Genomic DNA, 19,643 nt, shown 5'->3' with positions numbered 1-19,643 from the left:
TCATCCATCGGCTGCCTCCTGCTCACCCCACACTGGGGATCGAGCCCGCAACTCTGGCATGTGCCCTGACCGGTAATCGAACCCTGACATCCTGGTTCACAGGTTGACGCTCAACCACTGAGCCACGTCGGCCGGGCACCTTATATTACTTTTATAATCAGAAATTGTCTTTTACATTTTAAAGGGTTAATAGTGCCCCTGTCCCCCGGGGGCTAAGAAGCAAGGGTGCAGGAGAAAGGTATGTCAACAAAGGACTAGAAAGCCTGTGGCGGGTGGGAGCGGGGCAGCAGCAAGTAAGGACGGAGAGAGGGACCCCAGGGAGGGGTTATGGTGGGAGGGCCGCGGTGAAGAGTGCGTGGACGAGATGCTGCACTAGGTCGTGGGGCCCCTGGGAACCGGCAGCCTGCCTGCCGCTGGAAAGGAGAACAAGGGCGTCGAAGGGTCGGAGGGGGGAGGGTGGCACAGACACAGGAGGAAGCGAGCATGCGGCGGGATAGGGGACAGGCCCCAGGGGAGCTGGAGCCCTGAGTCGTGGGCCAGACGTCGCTGAGGCCGGGCGGGCTGTGAGCTGCCGTCATCCGGGTCCCGCTCTCCTCTGCCCCCCCAGGACCTGGCAGGCCGCCTGGCGTGTGGGCAGCGGGGTTCAGGGAAGCATGGAGCCTGCGCTGGAATCCGGGCCCGGGGCTGCTGCGGTCCAGCGTTGTGACCTCGGGCAAATCAACTCTCACAGTTTCTGTAAAATGTAAAATGTTTCTGTAAAAACCAGGGGATCCTGATTTCACAGGCAGGCATCGCTACCGTTCCGTAAAGCCTAATGCCATGTTCATGTGGTGCTCTGAAGACAGGTACTAGACTCGGTTGGTCAGAATTAAAAGGATTTTTAAATGTTTTTAAAATCCAAAGTCGGCTGGCGCCATGTGGGAAGGAGGCTTGGGCTTTATGTTGAACCCCTCTCCTGCCTCTGCCCCAGTTTATCAAGGTCTCCCCCAGACTCAGGACTTCTCCCTCTGTGCCGGGAAGCCTTGAGGCCACTAGGGGGCGCTCATTTCATAATCGGTCCTGGGAGTGAGTCTGGCCCTGGGCAGAGAGCTGCCCTCAGGAACCTCCACCTCTGGCCATTGATTCTGCTTTTCCCGCTGACTTACCGCCCTGGTTCCCCCCAGGGACCATCCCCATTCTAGGGGCACAGAGTAATGTAACTCAAATTGGAGGGCCTCCCCTCTCTGCCCATCACTGCCCCTTAAACCCTTCCAGCCCCATCTTGGAGAAGTTGAAAAGAAAGGGGGAGCAGTCCCCTCCTGCATGGGGCCAGTCCAGAGGGACGGACGGACGGGGAATTTTTAAAAGTCACTGGAGTGGCTGAATTTATCAGGGCCCACAGGCCAAAGCAAATGTATCCACCCTGACACGGGCATCGGCCCAGAGAAACGAAGGAGCACAAAGAGATGCACACAGACACACGGAGAAGCAGACAGGAACACACACAGACCTGCTTCCCTCCGGGGAGGAGAGTGACCTAACACACCCACTCTGCACCCAGCGCTCCAGGGCCACCCCCCAGGCCCGGGGAACAAGCCTACAGAAAATATGAGAAAATACAGGAAAACTGCTCCGCCCCGGGACGCCTCGCCGGCCTTTTCTTGTAAATAAGCATTTGAATGTGTTTTGTTCTAAACTGCAGGGCCCGCACAGAGGGAGCTCTTTCTCATGCAGGAAGGTCCTTCGGCCGGGCCCTCCCTCCGCCCTCTCCTCCAGCCGCCCGCCCACCAGCTGGGGCGGCTCCATCCTCAGCCCCGGTCGGGGTCCCTCCTGTTCCAAAGAGTCCTAAGAACACCTTGACTTCTCCCAGTTACACGGCAGGCTGACAGAAAAGTAGGCTTCCCCTTCTTCAACGGATTGCTTAATTGAGCAAGAGAGAGTGGGGTGGAGCAGGGAGCTGCAAGGCTGGGCCTTACCCAAGCACCTCAACCCACATCAGGCTTGGCACCAAGTAGGAAAAAGTCAGGGAGCCGGGCCTCTCCACCACCTCTGTGTGTGGGTCCCCAGTCAGTGGCTGTTAGAAGGGCCTCCTGAGCCCCTGTCACTCACAGGCCTCCTCCAATTCCCACGTGAAGGTGGGAGTGAGTCTGTCCGGTGTGGCTGCCGCCCTGCAGGGGGTGGGGGTGGGGGTGGGGAACCCCTGGTTCTCGGAAAGTTTTCTTTTCCATCCCTGGGCCATTCTGGGCTCCCGGCATTAAAGCCTTCTCCCTCTCTCGTCTGGAAATGGGTAAGTGACGCGTAATTTACGAGCACACCAGCCCAAAGTGCAGAAGTCAGACGTGCACAAAGCAGCGGGTAAATATTTAAAGATTGGAGCCAGCTGGGGAGAGGCACAAAGGCGGGGACAATGGGGCCTCCCGGAATTCCCTCCCCCAGGGCCGGGCGGCGGGGCGCAGAGTCGATGCACTCGCCGCGGTCCCAGCCTTTGTGCCCTGGAGGACCCTTGGCGGGAGCTATTCGGAGCCCCAAGCAGCCAAAGAGAGTTAAACAATCGCGGCCTCCCCAGCCCCATCCGGAGACAATTGGCTGAGTCATTCCAGCGCTTTCGCTGTGTCCCCAGAGTTAATTACACGGAGCAAGCCCTCCATCCGCTTTGAAATGCATCTGCGCGGGGCGGGGCCTTCCCCCCAAAGCGGCCTTTGCGGCACTCACCCGTGAGCCCGGGAAAGGGCCTGGGCTGCTGGGAGGACGGGGCTCCCGCCAGGCAGGAGGTGCCCGGGGCCTGCAAACCCCTCCCCACCCCGTGTCCACACCTGACTCGGTCTGCCATTTTTATTTATTTACTTATCTATTTATTTATCTATTTGTTTATTTATTTATCTATTTATCTGTTTGCTTGTTTATCTATTTATTTTTGTTGTTGTTGCCGAAGTCAAGAAAGCCAGCCCAGCTGGCATGGATCAGTGGTTGAGTGTTGACCTCTGAACCAAGAGGTCACAGTTCGATTCCTGCTCAGGGCATGTGCCCGGTTTGCGGGCTCCGTTCCCAGTGGGGGGCGTGCAGGAGGCAGCTGGTCGATGTTTCTCTCTCATCGATGTTTCTAACTCTCTATCCCTCTCCCTTCTTCCCTGTAAAAAATCAATAAAATATTTTTTTAAAAAGTCAAGAAAGCCAAAGGGGAGAAGGGAGGGCAGACCCAGGCGCTCGTCGCGTGAGGAAGCAGGGCCCCGAGTGGCGCCTCCCGAGCGACAGAAGGACTGTGCTCCCTGCATGAGCAGGCAGCCTCGGCCTCCCCCCCCCCCCCTCGGCCTGGACCCCAGATCCTAAAGACGAAGGGGCTGGGGCCTACATCCCCGCTTGCAGAAGCCCGGCCTAAGGCGGCCCATGCCCTTCGCTTTGTCCTGAGTGCAGTCTGAGAGGACTTGGGGTGAGCCCTTGCGCACCCCCACTTCGGAAAACGCCTCCCCCCCCGCTGCGCGCCTCGGGGGCGGGGGGGCAGGCCTGCCCGGGTGTGCGTAGGACGGGCCAACCGCCAGGGAGACGGGCGGAATGGAGTCCCCAGCCTGGCGTCGGAGGGATCTCGGTGGAGACCCGTTTACGACCCTCTCCCAGGACGTCGCCTTTAACTTAGAGGCGGGAGTGGCTGCCCAGGAGGAGCCCGAATTGGGGTCAAGTGGGGAAGGGGTGGGGGTCGCTGTCTGTGAGCGCGGGCAGGGAGAGGGGACCCTCTCAGCCCTGAGTCTAGGGCAGGGGAAGCGGGGAAAGCAGATGGGGGCTCAGCCCAGGTGGCAGGACCCGGCGGGAGGACGTGCGGAGGGTGGGGGTACGGGGGCTCGGCGAGCGCGCCGGGGTGGGGGGCGGAGGCGGGTCTCGAGGCGGAGACTCCCGCCCGCCGGCCTCGCCCCGGCAGCCCGAGCAGAACATTGCGAATTAGAGCATTTTGCGGTCAATTTTCCACCGCTCAGGCAACACCGAGCCACCCACGGGAGCGGCCCCACCCTGCGCGGCCGGATGCCCGCGCAGCAGCTGGAGAGGAGGGCCGGCCGGGGGGGCCGGGGGGGCCGGGGCGGGCGGGGGCGCCGGCGGCCCCTTTACGGCGGCCCTAACTCTGGAGAGGGCGGCCCCGCGCTCCCGCTGCGGCCGGAGGGCCCGCCGAGGGCCATTGGGTTGCTAATGCGCCGGAGTTGAAAGGCGAGGGCGGCGGCTCCTGGGGAGGGGCCGTAATTAGGGGACAAATTGCCGCGCGGCCCGAGAGCGGCGGCGGGCGGGGGGGGGGGGTGCCGGCGGCGGGGGCGGGGGTGCCGGGGGCGGGGGGGGGGGTGCCGGGGGCGGGGCGCCAGGGCGAGGCGCGCGCCCCGTGCCGGTGCAGATGTGCAGCAGCTGGAAGCCTGCGCGCGGCGGGGCGCCCGGAGTTCGGCCCCGAGGGGGCGCGGCTTCGTGGGGCCGGCACAAAGCCCTCAACACTCGGCTGCCCCCTTTGTGCCCGCTGCGCCGCCCGCCGCCCGCCCGCCGGGGGCGCCTCGGAGCGCGCCGTCCCCGCCCCACCGGAGCGCGCGCGGGAGGGGCTCGGGCCGGCGAGTCCGGCGCTTCAAAGCCGCCCGGCGCGTGCCAGCGCCCTCCGTCTGGCCTGCCCCGGATCTGGCCCGTGGTCCCTGCGGCCCGGGCGGCGGAGAACCCTGGAGCCGCTGTCGCCGCAGCTTCAGCCCGAAAGGAAGGCGGGGCGCCCTTCTCCTCGCCGCTCGGCGCCTGGGAACGAGGCTGCCCCGGCCGGGCCTTCAGTATCTCCCGGGCGGGGCGGGGCGGGAGGGGAGAGAGGCCCCGCTGGAGGGAGCTGGGGGGCCCACCCAGAACCTAGCCATCCCCCCCCCCTCCACCCCGGCGGAGCTCTGCACAGGCCAATTTGTTCATTCCTCTGCCGCGGGCTCCCTGCGGAACCCCATTGCACAGACACTGAAACTGAGGCTGTGGGTCCAGGAAAGGGAGCTGCGTGAGTTCGAACCCAGTGTCCCCCCCAGACCTCAGCCTTCCGGTCAGCCTCAGCCCCTGCGGCCCTGCTCCTGGGGCCACGCCCAGGCCTGCACCCAAGTCCTCCTTCCCTGAGCTCCGTGGTGTCCGGCTCCAGCCGGAATAGTCAGAAGAGATTGGGGTCCCAGACCTGCAAAAGCCGCAGTGACGCTCCCCCAGGGGGCCGGTGGTCTTCCCACCCCCACGTACCCTCTGGGAGCCGGCGGCGGCGGGAATAAGCCCCCAGGCCTTCCCATGCGGGAGAGGTTCTCAAACCCAGCCGGCTAGGAGGCTGCGGCCCTGCGGGCGGGCTGCACGCTTTAATGGGACACATGTCCCTGTGTGGCCCCCGCGGGCCCGGCCTGCGCCCGGCTTTGAGTGGCCACAGGCAGAAAATTGCTGCATTGTCCGGACATTAGGGCCACTAATGCGCGTGGCCAGCGCGGCCGGAGCGTGAAGCCCGCCTGGAGGCCTGGCGGGCGGGTGCTCCCGCCTCCGCATCTTCATCAGGCCCGAGGCCGGGCTCTGTCACAGTCGCTAGCAGGGCTCAGAGCTGGTTGGGCCTGCACACCCCCAGTGGGACCCCAAGAACACTCAGAGGCAAGAGCAGCAAGAACGAGGCAGGTGGGCCTGGTGGTGGGGCCCAGAGCTTCGGGACACTGGGACGGGACAGTCATGGGGGGGGGGGGAGGAATAGGCCTGGAGGGGATCCCAGACATGCGAAGTGGTGGGGTGAGAGGAATAGGGAAAGACTGGGGCAGGGGAAGGGGGTTGCTGGGGAGGGAGGAGAGGCCCTGGGGCAGAGCTGAAGCCTGGGCAGCAGGAGGGGTGGGGCAGAGGGAGGTGGGGGAATTCACTCTGTGTCCCCCTCTCCTCCCCTCCCCTTCAGGGGTCCTGGAGCCCAGGATCCCTCATTGACATGTAAACGAGGGGCCCCTATAAAGGCTCGGCCGCCTCCCGCGGGCACGTACACGACAACATGGGCACTGAGCCCGGGACCCAGGGCAGCTCTGGGGGCCCTGCGGGCAGATTCCGAAAGGTCCGGGGTGCTGAAGAGCTCGGGGTGGGGGCCCTGCCCGCCGGCAGGGGCAAAGGGCGAGAGGGCCGTGACCCCGCCCTCTGACAGCCTCTCTTGGACAGATCTCCAAGCCACTGATGGAGAAGAAGCGCCGGGCGCGCATCAACGTGTCGCTGGAGCAGCTCAGGTCGCTGCTGGAGAAGCACTATTCGCACCAGGTGAGCCCGGACGCGGTGGTGGGTGGTGCGATCCATCCCTCGCCTCTCCCCGCCGCGGGCTCCCCGCTGAGAGCCCTTCCCACCCACCGCAGATCCGAAAACGCAAGTTGGAGAAGGCAGACATCCTGGAGCTGAGCGTCAAGTACATGAAAAGCCTCCAGAGCTCGGTGCAAGGTAGAGGGGGCCCTGGGAGGGTTGGGGGGGGGGGGAGCCCTGCGTAACACAGGGCCAGATAACAGAGGGATGGAAGGAGAAAAAGGCGCAGGGAGTGAGCAGCCGGGTGAGGCAGGGCCCAGGCCACCGGAGGCGGGAGGCGGGAGGCGGGAGGCGGCTAAGGCGGGCGGGCTGCGGAGTTGTAATCCGAGGGGAAGGAGGTCTGGACGTTCAGGTGGCCTCGCCTCCCCTCCCCTCCCTGCTCTTCCTTTCCCTCCACGCTTCTCCCCTCCCTTTCTTCCTCTTCTCTACAACTCCCCCTTTCGCTCCTCCTCTTCCCCTCTCCCCTTTCCTTCCGTCCGCTCCCCTCTCCCCAGGGCTCTGGCCCGTCCGCAGCGGCGCCGAGTACCCGTCGGGCTCCCGCGGCTGTCTGGCGGGCGTTAGCCAGCTTCGGCGGCGCGGGGAGGACGGCGGCGGCGGCGGCGGGCTGCGCGGCCCGCAGGGGCACGAGCGCACGGCGGGCAGCACCACGGACAGCGCCAGTCCCCTCCCGGAGGCGCCCACGCGCTGCGGCCCTAGCGCCCCCGCCCTGTGGGCCCCTAATCCGGGCGCCGGCGGCTCGCGGTGCCCGCCATCCAGGCTCCTCCTCCCTGGCGGTCTCCCCTGCCCGTCCACCAACGTCCCGGCACCGCAGGCGGCGTCTCGTCACTGCGCCGAGAGCCCGGGGTCGGGGTTGCGCCTGTGGCGGCCCTGGTAAGGCCCAGGCGTGGCCTCGGACTCAAGGGGTCCCCCGTCTGGTCTGCCGGCGCAGACGCAGTTTGGAGCGCGCCCGTGTGACGACCCGGACCTCAAACGTCCGTCCCGGTCCCGTGGGGAGGGAGGCCGGGAGGGTGCCGCGTGCCCGAGAACGCAATGAAACGCACGGAGCCTCGGTGGACCCGGGTCTGCGCGTCTAGGCAGCATCTAACCCCGACCCCAGCCTCACCTGCTCAGGCAGGACCCGCTCTCTCCTCCTCCCACCCAAAGGGGCTGGGAGCGGCGTCCTGGGCGCGCCCCTTGCCCAGGGCCCCGGCGGCAGCCCGCCCCCGCCCCCGCCCCCGCCCCCGCCCCGCGGCCGCGCCGCGCTGGGAAGGTCGCCGCCGGCTGCGGCGCAGAGCAGACCCCTCGCAGCGAGGAGAATCGCTGCCCCGCCCCGGCCCATTCAGCCTCCTGGGGACGCCCGGTTCCCACCGGCGCAAAGCACGCCGGGCCCGCCCCGAGGGCGAGGGGCCCCAGCAACTCCGTCCCTGAACCTTCTCTGCTTCCACGGGTCCCCACCCCCTCGGCACGCAGCGCGGCACCCGAGCCGCCCGCAGCCCACTCCGAGCTCTGCCTCGCGCCACCAGATGCTCCTCCCACCGCCCCGCCCGCCCGACGCCCTGCCCGCGCGGCTCCAGGGGGACCCAGCGCACCGTCGCGCCTGTTTGAGGGGGGCTGGAAGGAAGCCGAGCTCCTCTCGTGCGAGTGTCCCCTTTCCCACTCGGCAAAGACCCCGGCCCCGGCCCCGCAGAGCCCCGCCCCCGGATTTCTGGGCCGTCTAGAAGCCTGCGTCCTTCCTCAGCCCTCGGAGGGCTGGGCACCTGTTATGGGGGTCCCACACGCCTGGGGGTGGGGGACGGGGTTCTCGGGCTGTGCCCAGGAAGAGATTTTGACACCTCCACACACCAGTTTGAAATTCAGAATAAAGACAGTGCGAACCTGAGAAATGGGTTCTCCTTTACCCCACGCGGCCCACGTAAGTGCATCTTTTTGAATTACAAATATCAACTTTGTATAAAACTTCTCTCATTTTAGGCTGCCCCTGTCCTGCTCGTGTGCTAAAAACCCATACAGGTCAGAGCGCGGGGAGAGCGCGGCCGGGTCCCCCACCCCACCCAGCCGGGTCTCCGGAGCGAAGGTGGGGGCGGGGTTCTGGGCTGTAGCGGTTTAGGGGCGGCCTGTCGGGTCTCGGCTTCCCACCGTCCTACATGTGGCTGGTGACCCTAATACCGCTTCCGGACACCAGGTGGCGATCTCGCATCGCAGACCCAGGAAGCGGCTTCCAAACCCCAACCCGGGCCGGGGGTGTGGTCTCATGGGGCACAACAGGTCCCGCGGGCCTGGCTCCAAACTGCCCTACCCTTGTCGCCCTCCTGGCCAACCTTACAAAGGCTTCCGGTCCCGGGGCAGGGACTGCTCCTGCCAGCAGGGCCTTGGTGCCCACCCCGCTGCTCCAGGCCCCTGACCCTGTGCCATAGCACGTGCCAGTAAGAAGGGGCAAGCCCAACCCCCGAGAATGCCGCACTAGTAGAGGAATTCGAGAGACACATTTGGGGGCAGGTGGCCAGGTGGGTGCTGTTAGATTCTAGAAAGGTGTATCCGTGAAACCAGCATAGAAATGCGAGGTGCAAATCACAGGAGGTTTTATTGGGTCTGTACAGAGAGAAATGCTTAGTTGTCAAAAACAAAACAAACAAACAAACAAAAAACAAACGGATCCCTGGCTTTGGGTTGGGGGGTGGGGGTGGGGGTATGAAGACAGAACCCTCCCCGCTAAGCCCAGGGTCAGGCTGCTATCAACGCAGCAAAGGGGCCTGGGGCCGCACAAAGTGTGAGCGGGATCCTGCCCCCAAGTCCCTCCGCTTGGGGTCCTCCCTCTTCTTATTTTTGTAAAAACCAGGAGTAGAGAGACTCTGGGGTGCCATGTCCCCCTGTAAGTATTGCTGCTGGATAGGAAAGTAAAAACCCCAAGGTGACCAATGGGCCAGCCTGAGGGGGGAGTGGCTAGCCGATGACCTCACGACGGGTCAGTCCTAGAAGGCACAGCAGTACTGGCCGGGCTGGACAGCAGTCCCCTGCCTTGCTCGCCCGTGGCCAGCTCATCCCCAAAGGTTACCCACAGCCAGGGGCTGCAGGGGCCTCGAGGCAGAGATGGAGCCAGGCAGTCCCTCCTCCCCCCTCCCAGTGGCCTCTCCTGGGGCTGGGACCAGTCTGGGGTGTGCAGAGGGAGGCCTGGCCACAGGAGGGGCAGGGGCAGAGCGGGAGGGAACGTGAGCAGGCAGGCTCCGCGCTGGCTTCCTGTGTCGGGGCCACTGCATGAAGGCCGGGGCCAGGACAAGACAGCCTCTGCACTTGCCCTTGTCTGCCACTCAAGGTCACAGCTGCTCCTGGGCCTCTCCTTAGCCTGTGCCTAGGGGCTTCCCAGGGCCCATGCCGAAGCCCAGGCCTGCAAGGGGTCCGCCAGGAGGGAGAGCAAAGAGCCCTGTTCACAGGGGTGGGGGGACCCCCTGTCAGAAACCAGGTCTTCACCCCAGAACCTGGGAGGCTGTGGGCCACACCTGTAGGCCGGGGGACCGGCAGAGTAAGGAAGCCCACTCCTTCGCTTCAGTCCTTCCCACCAGGTACCGTGTGGTAGTCAGAGGTGGCCACCGTGCGGGGACAGGCAGTGAGGACATAACAGTGGCAAAGGGGGGGTGGGGTGCCAATGGCGAGGATGTGTGCGTTGTGCTTTAGTTGGGGTGCGGGGGTGAGTTCCCAAGGGGCCAGGGGCAGAGAGCAGGATGCCTCAGGCCTGGGGCCGCGGAGGGCCGAGACTACCTCTCCCGCCCTGTGCGCTCCGTGGTCGGAGCATAGACCTGGTCACCTGTCCCACAGCGGGGGACGCAGAGGCGGGACGGCAGGGGGGCTGCTCTGAGCTTGTTGGGCTCCGAAGACCCTGTGCTTAGACCTCCGCGCCCACCGCAGAGGCGGGACGGGTTAGTGCCGGGTGGGGAGCGGCGGTCCGTGGCTCCCCTTCCTGCAGGGCCGGGCGCTGTTCCCTCTGGGGGTGGCCTGTCCTGGGGCTCCCCGCCTGGAAGCGCTGGGCACGTGCAGAGCCTCCTTTACCCAAGCCCAGAGACCAAGTGCCCAGCACAGTGTCCCGGGCAGCTGGCGCCCTCCAGGCAACGACCGCATCATCCCGGGACAAGGCTTCGCCCCTTCGCCCCGAGGGCCGGCCCTGCCCTGAGCCTGGGGGGCAGCCGGCATCTTTGGTGCTTTGGCCCCGGGGCGGCCCTAGGTCGCGGAGCCCAGCGAGTCCGAGTGCAGCGTGACGTAGCCCGAGGACTCGGACGGCGAGCTCAGGAAGCTGCTGGTGCTGCCGCCGCCGCCCGCCACGTGCAGGCCCGCGGGCTCGCCCCACGACGCGCTCAGGACCCTCTGCAGGGGCCGGACGTGCGCATGCGTGGCGGGGGGCGGCCCGGGACTCCGCTGCGCGCCGGGGCCGCCAGGGGGCGCCGCGTCCTCGCCGAGCGGGGCGGGGCCCGGGGCGTCGGGGGCCCGAGGGGCGGGTGGGCGGCGCAGGGCCTGCGGCTCCCGCTCGAAGGCGGTCAGCGCGAAGGCTTCGGGCAGCCGCGAGGCCGAGGCCGAGCGGGCGCCGGGCCCGGGGCGGCGGCGCGGGCTGCCGGGGGGCGAGCTGCGGGCGCGGCGCGGGCCGCCGTCCAGCCCCCGGGGGCGCAGCGGCAGCAGGCTCTCGGCGGAGCGGCGGCGCGGGCGGAACGGGGGCGCGTCCTCCGCGGGGGCCCGCGGGCTGTCGCGGCGCCGGTGGGGCCCCAGGGCGGCCAGGTTCTCGCCGGAGCCCCAGCGCGGCAGGAAGGCGGGCAGCGGCAGCACCGCCCAGAGGCCCGCGTCTTCGTGCGAGAAGCGTCGCGTGGGCGGGACCTGCGGGACCGGCGGGTTAGCAGGGGGCCTCTGGCCAATAGGGACCCACGCGGGGCAGGGCGCCTTGTGGGTCAGCATCGACCCACACCGGACCTCCTCAGGGCAGCTGTCAGTCCCCCCGAGGCCCCGTGTCATCAACCTGGGGTGGCGAGGAGACCCCTGGATCGAGGCGCTGAGCCCCAAGGGAATAACAGGCGCCAGGCGGACACTCCCGGCGCACAGGGGACGGAGCAGGGGCCAGGGTGCGGTGCCCACCCGCACGGGTCCGCCCCTCGGGCTGCCCGTCTGGAGGTGCAGCCACCCGGAGCTGCCAGGCAGGAGATGCGCTCAGAGGGGAGAGGCCCGGGACCAGGGACAGGACGCCCCGCCCGCACCTTTGGAGCCCGCCCCGCCGCGCCCCTACCTGCAGGTACTGCATCTTGTCCTCCTGCAAGGGCCCCAGCGGGTAGAAATGGGGCAGGCCCCGCTCCAGGGGCAGCTCGTAGTTGGCCATCCTGTCCAGGGCCACGAAGTCGCCCCCACAGCTGTAGTCCAGGGAGCGCTCCAGCACCAGGTCCTGGGGCAGCCCCCCCTCCAGGCTGGTGTCTGCAGGGCGGGGCAGAGGCTTAGGGTCAGGGGTCAGAGAAACCTGAGGGCACCCACAGGCACGCACAGGGCAGAGGGCTGGTTAGTGGGGAAGAGGAGGGGCAGGGTCCTGGGTGCAGATCCTGACTCCCCACCTTCCAGCTGTGGGGCTGGGGAGCCAGTTTCCTTGTCAGTGGGGGTGCGACCTCAGGAGCTAAGTACACACGAGGGGCTGACAGTGCCTGGCACGTAGCAAGGTCTTGGCTGAAATAACATTCCCATTGCTGGGGAGACAGGCCCTGGGTCTGCAGGAGCCGCTGGGGACTCCTGAGGTTGGAAGCTCAGAGCACATACAGTCTGGGGCACAGCCCTGCCTGGGGCAGGCAAGCGGGACACAGAATGCCCCGTGGGAGAGACACTGAGGTCCCTTAGGGGTTCGAGTGCATTCGGGTATAATTCAGGGGGTGTTTGGGGTTGACAGTGGGACCTCAGTGCCAGGGGGTGGCCACCTTACAAGTTGTTATCTCAATGACTCCAGGGACCGCACCCAGACGCCCCCTCCTCAGGGGCCCCTCTCGGGGTTCCTCACCATCGTCCGAATCCTGGTCGTTGGCCATGAGGGCCGCGCACTTCTCCCACACGGCCCTGAGGTCGGCGCGGTAGCGGTCGCAGGCCCAGAGGAATACGGGCAGCAGCAGGGCCTGGGCCACCGAGCACCACAGCACACACAGCACCATCCAGGGCGCCGAGGCGTCTGCCCGCAGGCTGCTGAAGCTCACCACCTGTGGGCACAGCGCTCGCCTGGCACCCGGCAAGACCCTCCACCGCTTCCCCTCCCAGACCGTCCTCCCGTCGGCGCCCACCTGCCCGAGGAAGGCGTGGTGGAGACAGCGCGCTAGACTACGGGCAGAAAAGAGGCAGAGAGTGAGGGCGAAGTCCCTGCCCCTGAGAGCTGCTGGCTGCCAAGGTACAGGCTCAGCCCAGTGTGCCTGGCCCCTCACCGCGTGCCAGCAGCCCCGGGCATGTCCAAGGACAGAGGGGCGGGCAGGGGTTCCCACCCCCTTTCTGGGAAGAGGAAACGGGCTTGGAGAACTAGGTTTCCAGCCGCCCACCTCGGGGACCATTCTGTCCTGCTCACTTCTGCCATGGCCCCCTCAGCCCTGCCCCTGCTCTGGGGGGCTAGGCCGCAGGCCCCAGAGGATGAGAATCAGAGCAGTTCCTGAGGCTCAGAGGGTTGGGATGCAGGGACAAGGACCAGCCAGGTGGCCTCTGGGTCACTGCCCAGGGGGCCTCATTCCTCCGTTCCCATCCCCCACCCAGAGTGACTGTTCCCCACCGGAGAGGGAGAGGCACAGTGCAGACATCACGCTGGTTCTGCCACGCGAGCTGCGTGCCCCTCAGAAAGGCACTGGACCTCTCTGAGACTCAGTTTCTTCATCTGTGAAATGGGCCAAGAACACCCTACAGGGTGAGGTACAGATTCCAGGCACTGTGCCAGGCCTGCAGCATGGAGTGGGCTCCATAAATGGCACCCCCTTTCCTGCCCTGAAGAGAAGCTGGGGGTGCAATTTCACACACACTCCTTCCCTCCCTCAGCATAGGGACGGGGACCCCAGGCTCCGCTGAACACAGGACCCCATACCTGGGGGGTGCTGGGCCCACCGAAGGCTGGAGACTGCACCCGTCACCTCCTTGAGCTGTGTCTGCAGGGCGCAGCCCTACCCAGCGGCTTGGACGAGCCCTCTGGCTGGTCCTTGTCCTGCTCCAGACCCTTCAGGGGGTGGGCTAGAGGCCCAGGGTGGGGCGGCCCAGCTATTGGGTGTAGACTTCATTCTTGGCCAGGGCTAGGCCCAGCCCGGCCTCACGGGCAGGACCCCAGTTGGCTTCCATGGAACTTGGACCCTGGTGGCAGAGCCTTCCTCGGGCCAGACCTCACCGTGACCTTCCTCAGCCCCTGGGGTGAAGTCCGACTCCCCAGCAGACATCCCAACCCTGCCGGCCCCCCAGTGCAGGACCAAAGCCTCACTCCGCACATCCCAGGACCTGGAGCCGTGACCCCACGTTCATGCCTGCTGCACTGACTGGGCCCCACTCTGGTGAGAAAGTCCCCTGCGGTGTGGCAGGAAGACGCTGGGCTGAGAAGGCCCCTGAGGGGTTCAAGCCCCACCACAGCCATCCTGACTTTGGCTCCGTCATGTCCCTCTCTGAACCTCGTTTTCCAAGCCTTTAAAGTGAGGATGGGGATAATGCCCCCCCTCCCACCCTTAGAGGACCGGGTGTGAGGATCCAAGCACCCAAAGCCCACAGTGCACCTGCCCCGAGCCCCCCACAACCACAGGCTCACCCACCAGCACGGGGAAGCCCATGAGGCAGTCGTAGATGAAGACAATGGTGGCCACCAGGCCCGTGATCTGCAGCGAGGTCTTGGCGGGCTCGGAGCCATCGATGGAGGAGCGGCGCTTGCCCTGCGCGTCCTCCACCACGATGGTGGGCACCGTGAAGGCCCGGCGCCCCGCCCGCGCGGCCAGCGTCTGGAAGAGGGCGATGGCTGTGCACACGGCGCCCATGGCCACGCTGCCCCCCACCAGCAGCAGGAAGCAGACGCCGAAGCCCAGGCCGATCTCGGCCACGATGAAGCGGCAGCCGTGGGCGTAGAAGCGCTCGCTCGTGTCGTGCCAGCCGACGGCAGGCAGGGCCGACAGGATGAAGGACACCATCCAGATGCCCATGACCGTGTGCACCGCCTGCTTCTTGGCGTTGCTCAGCCTGACACGGGAGGGGCGGGGCAGAGGGACGCCGTGTCAGTCACAGGGCCTCCGGGCGCCACAGAGCCCCGCGCCCGCGCCCACGCGGGGCTCACCTGTAGTTCACGGGCCAGCGCACCATCCACATGCGGTGGTAGGACAGGGAGGTGACGGAGAAGCAGGTGGCCAGGGTGAGGGTGTAGAAGGTGGACACGAAGACCTTGCAGAGGCCCTCGTTCCACTCGTAGCCGGGCCGCTGCCGCCGCAGCTGCACCACGGCGTAGGTGGCGATGGGCACCGCCACGTTGAGCATGTGCGTGGCCGCCAGCGCGCACAGCAGGAACTCCAGCGGCTTCCACTTCTTCTGCTTGGCACCCACGCTGAGGATGCCCCAGGCGTTGGCCAGCAGGGAGAGGCCCCCGCACGCCAGCCAGCCCACGGCGCTGCCAGGCGGCCGCTGCTCCTCACTCATGGTGCCGGCGGGAGCTGGCGGGCGGCTGGGGCATCCTCCTCGCAGCCAGGCCTCGGCTCGGAGCAGCGGCCCTCACACCCCGCGGCCCGGGGACACCAGGGACCAGGAGCATCTGCGGGGAGCGGGGCGGGGGGAGGGGGGGCAGTGAGGCTCAGCGGCTCTCCCTGTGGCTGTGGCGTCGGGGTCCTGGGGAGGAGATGGGAGGCGCCCCAGGTGCCATCACCTGTTGGCCCCGGCTTGGGCTGCTCTCCTGGCGCTGTGGCCTCCTGCCCGTCCCCGGCCCCAGGGGCTACGCGGAGCTGCCTGGTAAGTGCGGGGTTCCTCCCAGCCGCTCCTGGTGAAGGGAGGAATCCGCGCTTCCTTCCAACCACCTGTGCCCTCAGGGAGCCCGCAGGCTGGCTCAGACGGGCATTCTTGCCCATGTGTGCCCTGGCCCTGGCTGGCAACAAGCCCTCTCGCCAGCAAACACCCCAGATCCCAGGGCAGCCCTGGCAAGGCTTCCCAGCACACACCGGGGCCGCGCCTTCACTTGTGCCTGCGAGGCCGAGTCCCCTAGACCCCCGTGCGAGGGAGGGGCGACCTGGTGACACGTCCAAGGCCACCCCGGGGAAGGGCCGCCTGCGCTGCCCAGGTCGGCCCCCAGCTGGCCCAGAGGCCCCGCACGGCACAGGCTCCGTGTTCCAGCTGTTGGTTCCAGCGAGGTCCCTGCACCACGCCCTACACCGCCACGGGGCAAGACCTCCTCCGGGGAGGCTGGTGGGCACGTCTTACACACGGTGGGTGCTCGGGGTGGCGGTCAGTGTCCCATCACAGACGCCTTGGGCGCAGCCAGGGATAGGCCTGGACCCAAGAGGAACCGCCGACGGCCTGGACATGAGCCAGGACAAAGGACTCGGGCAGGAGGCACGTGTCTGCGGGAGGGCGGGGCAGAGGTCCCTCCCGCCCCCTCGCCGGCCCACAGCCCTCAGCTGCCTCCCGTCGGGAGTGCTGGCCCGACGGGCCCCTCTGGCCACAGCCTGGAGCAGGCAGCGCGGGGAGAAGCAGCCGCTGCGTGAAGGCCCACTGTGCGCTCCGCCTGCACTCGGCCCTTCTCACCGGGGAGCCCGTTGAATCTCATTGGCCGCACTTCTGGCCCCACACCTGTGGGTGCCCACTGAACCCCTCACATCACGTGACCCCCAGGTACTGGTTCCAGCTTGGGAGGGGCAGGCCACTGCAGGACCCCCGGACGGGCTCGGGGCAGAGGACACGCCTCCCGGCCGCCAGGCCCCAGGCTTGTCTAGTCCCAGGCTCTTCTGGTCTGTCTGTGGCCTGAGCCCGGGCCCTGAGGGACCTGAGGGGTGTGTCCCATCCATCGCGGTGTCTCTGTGGGCCTGCCCAGAGCCCCGGCCCAGGGGGGCGTCCACTGGAACACACCCTGGGGGGCTCGGGGACTTCTGGGGCCGGGACTTCCTTCTCCACACGAGGCGTCTGCGTGCAGAATGGCCTTCCCTTCCCCATCCCAGACCCCGTGTGGGAGGCGGTGGCCTGTCGGCCCCTCCACCCCGCTACTCCCGTGTCCAGCAAACCTCCCTGACCTCAGCACGCAGAGGCCACCGCGTGAGGGACGGGCTCCCAGACTCCAGCACCAGCTCCCCCCCGGTTCCTGCTCTCCGCTGGGCCTCTGTGTTCGTATCTGTAAGCTGGGCGTGACAGTCCCTGCCTGAAAAGCCTTGTGGGTGGTCAGTAAGCTCTGCCAGGGACGTGCTCAGCGTGGAGCCGGACACAGGAAGTGCTCAGTAGGCGCTGGCCATGCAGACGCCTGCACCAAAGCCCCCCAGCTCGCCGCGCTGCCTCTTAGGGGCTACGACACTGAGCGTGGCGGTGTGGGTGACCCTCAGACCTGCAGGCGGACACGCTGACTCCCCGACAGCACTTGGGACAGCCCAGCTTTGGGGGGGAGGTAACCACAGGCCGCCCCCAGCCCCACGGGGTGCCTGGCAGCCTGCTGGGGGCCCAGGGCAGGCAGAGTGTGGGTGCTCCCGTGGTCCAGAGGCTGCAGTCACCAGTGATTCTCGTCATCAGATAGGAAACTGGATCCAGCATGCACTGGTGGACCAGCATCCTTTCCCATCTGCACGGGCTGTGCCAGCGGGCCAATAGGAGGCCTTTCCTGGGGTGTCCACACAGCTGGCTGACCCTGGGACCCTGGTGAGGGGGCGGGGAAGGAGCCACAGCCTCCCACTGGCACAGCCCTTCACGTGCCAGGTGATCCATCTGGCGTAACGGTGGCTCCCTGCAGGGCACGGCTCTGTCTGCAGGCCGGGGAAGGTACCCTGGGGTGGAGGAGGAGCTATCTTCCTGGGAACAGGCACACTCCACCCTCTGAGCAGCTCCAGTGATTTTGTGCACTGACCATGTCATCATCCCCATTTTACAGATGGTCAAACAGGCAGGGAAAGGTAAAACCATTTGCCCAAGTTATTATGTGCCTGAGCGAGGACCCAAACTCGGTTTGCCTGACATAAAAATCCTGCTTCTCAGACCTGGCCGAGTAGCCCAGCTGGGTAGAGCCTCGTCCGGATACACCAAGGTTGCAGGTTCTACCTCCAGTCAGGGCGCATGCAAGAAGCAACAGTGAACGTATAAGTAAGTGGAACAGCAAATCCACGGTTTTTTCTCTCTCCCTGCCTCTCTCTCTAAAATTAAAATAAAATAAAAAATAAGATCCTGACCTCTCAAACCCCAAAATGCTCAAGAACAAATCATTATTATTATTATTATTATTATTATTATTATTATTTTGTTCCTCAAGTTAAGATGGCTTTTCCGAGCCTCCTACTTCTGCAGGGTGGGCCCTACTGTGCCCGTACTGCAGAGGGGAACACTGAGGCCTGCAGCCCAGTGCACACAGGGAGAGAAGTGTGAGGGCCGGTTTGGGGCCGGGACTCCTGGGCGTGGCGGCCCTGGGGTGGGAGCGGAATGGCACTGGGGTGAGGGTGGGGAGTGTGTACCAAGAACTTGGGATTCAGAGTGACAGGGGGCTGGCTCTGTGGGGAGAGGGAGTCCCCCACAGATCACACACCTTCTTCACAAACAGGGGACATTGGGGCCCCCTCCATGGGGGTTCGCACCCAGGGCGGGGACGTTTCTCCTGCATCACCCCCAACGCATCCCCGCAGCATTTCAGGACGGAGCTCCCGGCTGCGCCCCCATATCACAGGCCAGGCTGCAGGCCTGGGACCCACAGCCCGGAAGACTCCCTTGGAGGGGTCTGCGGGGCGGGCCGGCGTGACGTCACGCCCACCGGCCAATGAGGCTGCCTGGCCCCAGGGCTGGATTGCGCAACAAAGAAGACCTAGAACTTGAAAGGATTCCCCGGGCTGGCCGGCCGCCTCGGCTGCTCTCCCTCCGCCGGCGCCGCCGGGAGCAGCCGCAGGGCCCGCTGGCCGCCGCCCAGGGCGGGGCTCGAGGCGGCTCCGGCACCTCCACCCGCGGGGCGCCTCCACTGCGCTCAGGTCCCCTCCCCGCCCGGCCCAGCGCGACCCCGCCTGCTGTCCAGCCCCAGCAGGGCCCCCAGCCCTGCCCACCTCCGAGGGTGTGTCCCAGCGACGGCCGGGAGCCGGGCGCAGGCGGGACTGCGGGCCCCGGACGCACCCCCCCCCCCCCCGCCCCCCGACTACGCTGGGCAGGACGGGGGCTCCCGGCACGGCCATCCTCGGCCCGCGCAGCCAGACCCCGGGCGGCGCTGCTAATCCGGGAGGCTGGGGCCGGGGAGGGACCGGCCTCTGGCAAGTTAACTCCTAGGCTCCCCAAGTTGGGGGGTGCGCAGCCCTAAGCGGTGCCTGGGCCCCTCGGGCAGACGCCGCGACCGAAAAACCGCGGACAGCCTCTCCCCGCCCAGAGTCCTCCCGCCCGGGTCCCTGCCGGGGTCCTCCCGCCCCAGGCGGCTGCGCTCACCGTGCGTTCCCGCGTCCAGGGCGCCCGCCCGCCGCTCCCGCCTCCGGCTGCGGCCGTGCCTCCCGCGCCCCCGGGCCGAGCGCGGGCCGCCGGGGACGGCGGGGGTGGCTGGCGGCAGGGCGGCCCGAGGGCCGGAGCATCCCGGCGGTGGCCGCCCGTGGCCGGGGCGCTCTGCTCGGCTCTGCTGCCTCGGCCGCGCGGCCCCTCCCACCTCCCCTCCTCCCACCTCCCCTCCTCCCCGCGCCGTCACCGCGGCGCTGCGCTCCCGCCGCTCGCCGCTCCGCTGGCTGCGCCGGAGGCCGGGGGCGGGGGGCGGAGCAGGGCGCATGTCTCCGCGGGCGCCTCCGCGCCGCCCCTCGGCCCGCCTCGCCCCCAACTCCCGGAGGCGCGGCCCGCAGTGGCGTCAGTCCTGGGGGGAGAGTGCCCCCCAAAGCGCCGGGGCCACGCCGGGCCCATCGCTGCCTCTTGGGTGGGTCCACACTCCGGGCCCTGACTCTGAACCCCCTGGGCCGGGCCCTGACTCTGAACCCCCTGGGCCGGGCCCTGACTCTGAACCCCCTGGGCCGGAGCCGAGAGGGCCTGCCCCTGGAGTGGATAGTGAGAACCGAGGCCCGGGGATGGGAGGCTCACGGAGGCCTCTCTGGAGGAGGCCGCATCACAGGTGAACAATGGTGTGGAGAAGAGCAGGTGCAACTTCTAGGAACTGGGGAGTCGTTCAGGGCCAGGCACCGCGGCGGGATAGGCTGGGTTGGGCCGGGCCAGCTGAGGGTTCCAACACCCTCAGACATTGGGGGTCCACCCCAGAATCAAGTGAATGGACCAGGGGCTGCTGGGTG

At 67.1% G+C, this 19,643-nt stretch overlaps 2 protein-coding genes across 2 annotated transcripts; one reads left to right on the top strand and one right to left on the bottom strand.

Moving 5' to 3' along the window:
* Nucleotides 1-5,962: 5,962 nt before the first annotated feature.
* On the top strand, nucleotides 5,963-7,129 carry HES3 (hes family bHLH transcription factor 3; the record flags this gene model as incomplete). Its single annotated transcript, XM_079778448.1, has 4 exons — nucleotides 5,963-6,022; nucleotides 6,124-6,219; nucleotides 6,312-6,393; nucleotides 6,750-7,129. 4 exons carry the CDS (start codon nucleotides 5,963-5,965, stop codon nucleotides 7,127-7,129), a joined length of 618 nt encoding a protein of 205 aa, XP_079634574.1.
* Nucleotides 7,130-8,796: 1,667 nt separating this feature from the next.
* On the bottom strand, nucleotides 8,797-19,004 carry GPR153 (G protein-coupled receptor 153). The gene is made up of 6 exons (XM_079777555.1): nucleotides 18,808-19,004; nucleotides 14,513-14,980; nucleotides 14,001-14,418; nucleotides 12,242-12,434; nucleotides 11,492-11,673; nucleotides 8,797-11,088 (listed from the first exon to the last, which is right to left on the bottom strand). Exons 2-6 carry the CDS (start codon nucleotides 14,866-14,868, stop codon nucleotides 10,444-10,446), a joined length of 1,794 nt encoding a protein of 597 aa, XP_079633681.1. The 5' UTR covers nucleotides 14,869-14,980; nucleotides 18,808-19,004; the 3' UTR covers nucleotides 8,797-10,443.
* Between the last annotated feature and the right edge of the window lie 639 nt (nucleotides 19,005-19,643).

Source organism: Cnephaeus nilssonii, assembly GCF_951640355.1.
Source record: "Cnephaeus nilssonii genome assembly, chromosome: 7".
Lineage (NCBI taxonomy): Eukaryota > Metazoa > Chordata > Mammalia > Chiroptera > Vespertilionidae > Cnephaeus > Cnephaeus nilssonii.
This window is presented reverse-complemented; position numbering and strand designations above follow the sequence as displayed.

What these genes read in the sequence shown, in the direction of transcription:
- GPR153 (XM_079777555.1), bottom strand. Translation starts at nt 14,868, where the DNA reads ATGAGTGAGGAGCAGCGGCCGCCTGGCAGCGCCGTGGGCTGGCTGGCG. An exon ending in CGCTGGCCCGTGAACTACAG is followed by an intron (nt 14,419 to 14,512) that starts GTGAGCCCCGCG and finishes CTCCCGTGTCAG; the next exon opens with GCTGAGCAACGCCAAGAAGC. An exon ending in TCATGGGCTTCCCCGTGCTG is followed by an intron (nt 12,435 to 14,000) that starts GTGGGTGAGCCT and finishes CTGTGCCCACAG; the next exon opens with GTGGTGAGCTTCAGCAGCCT.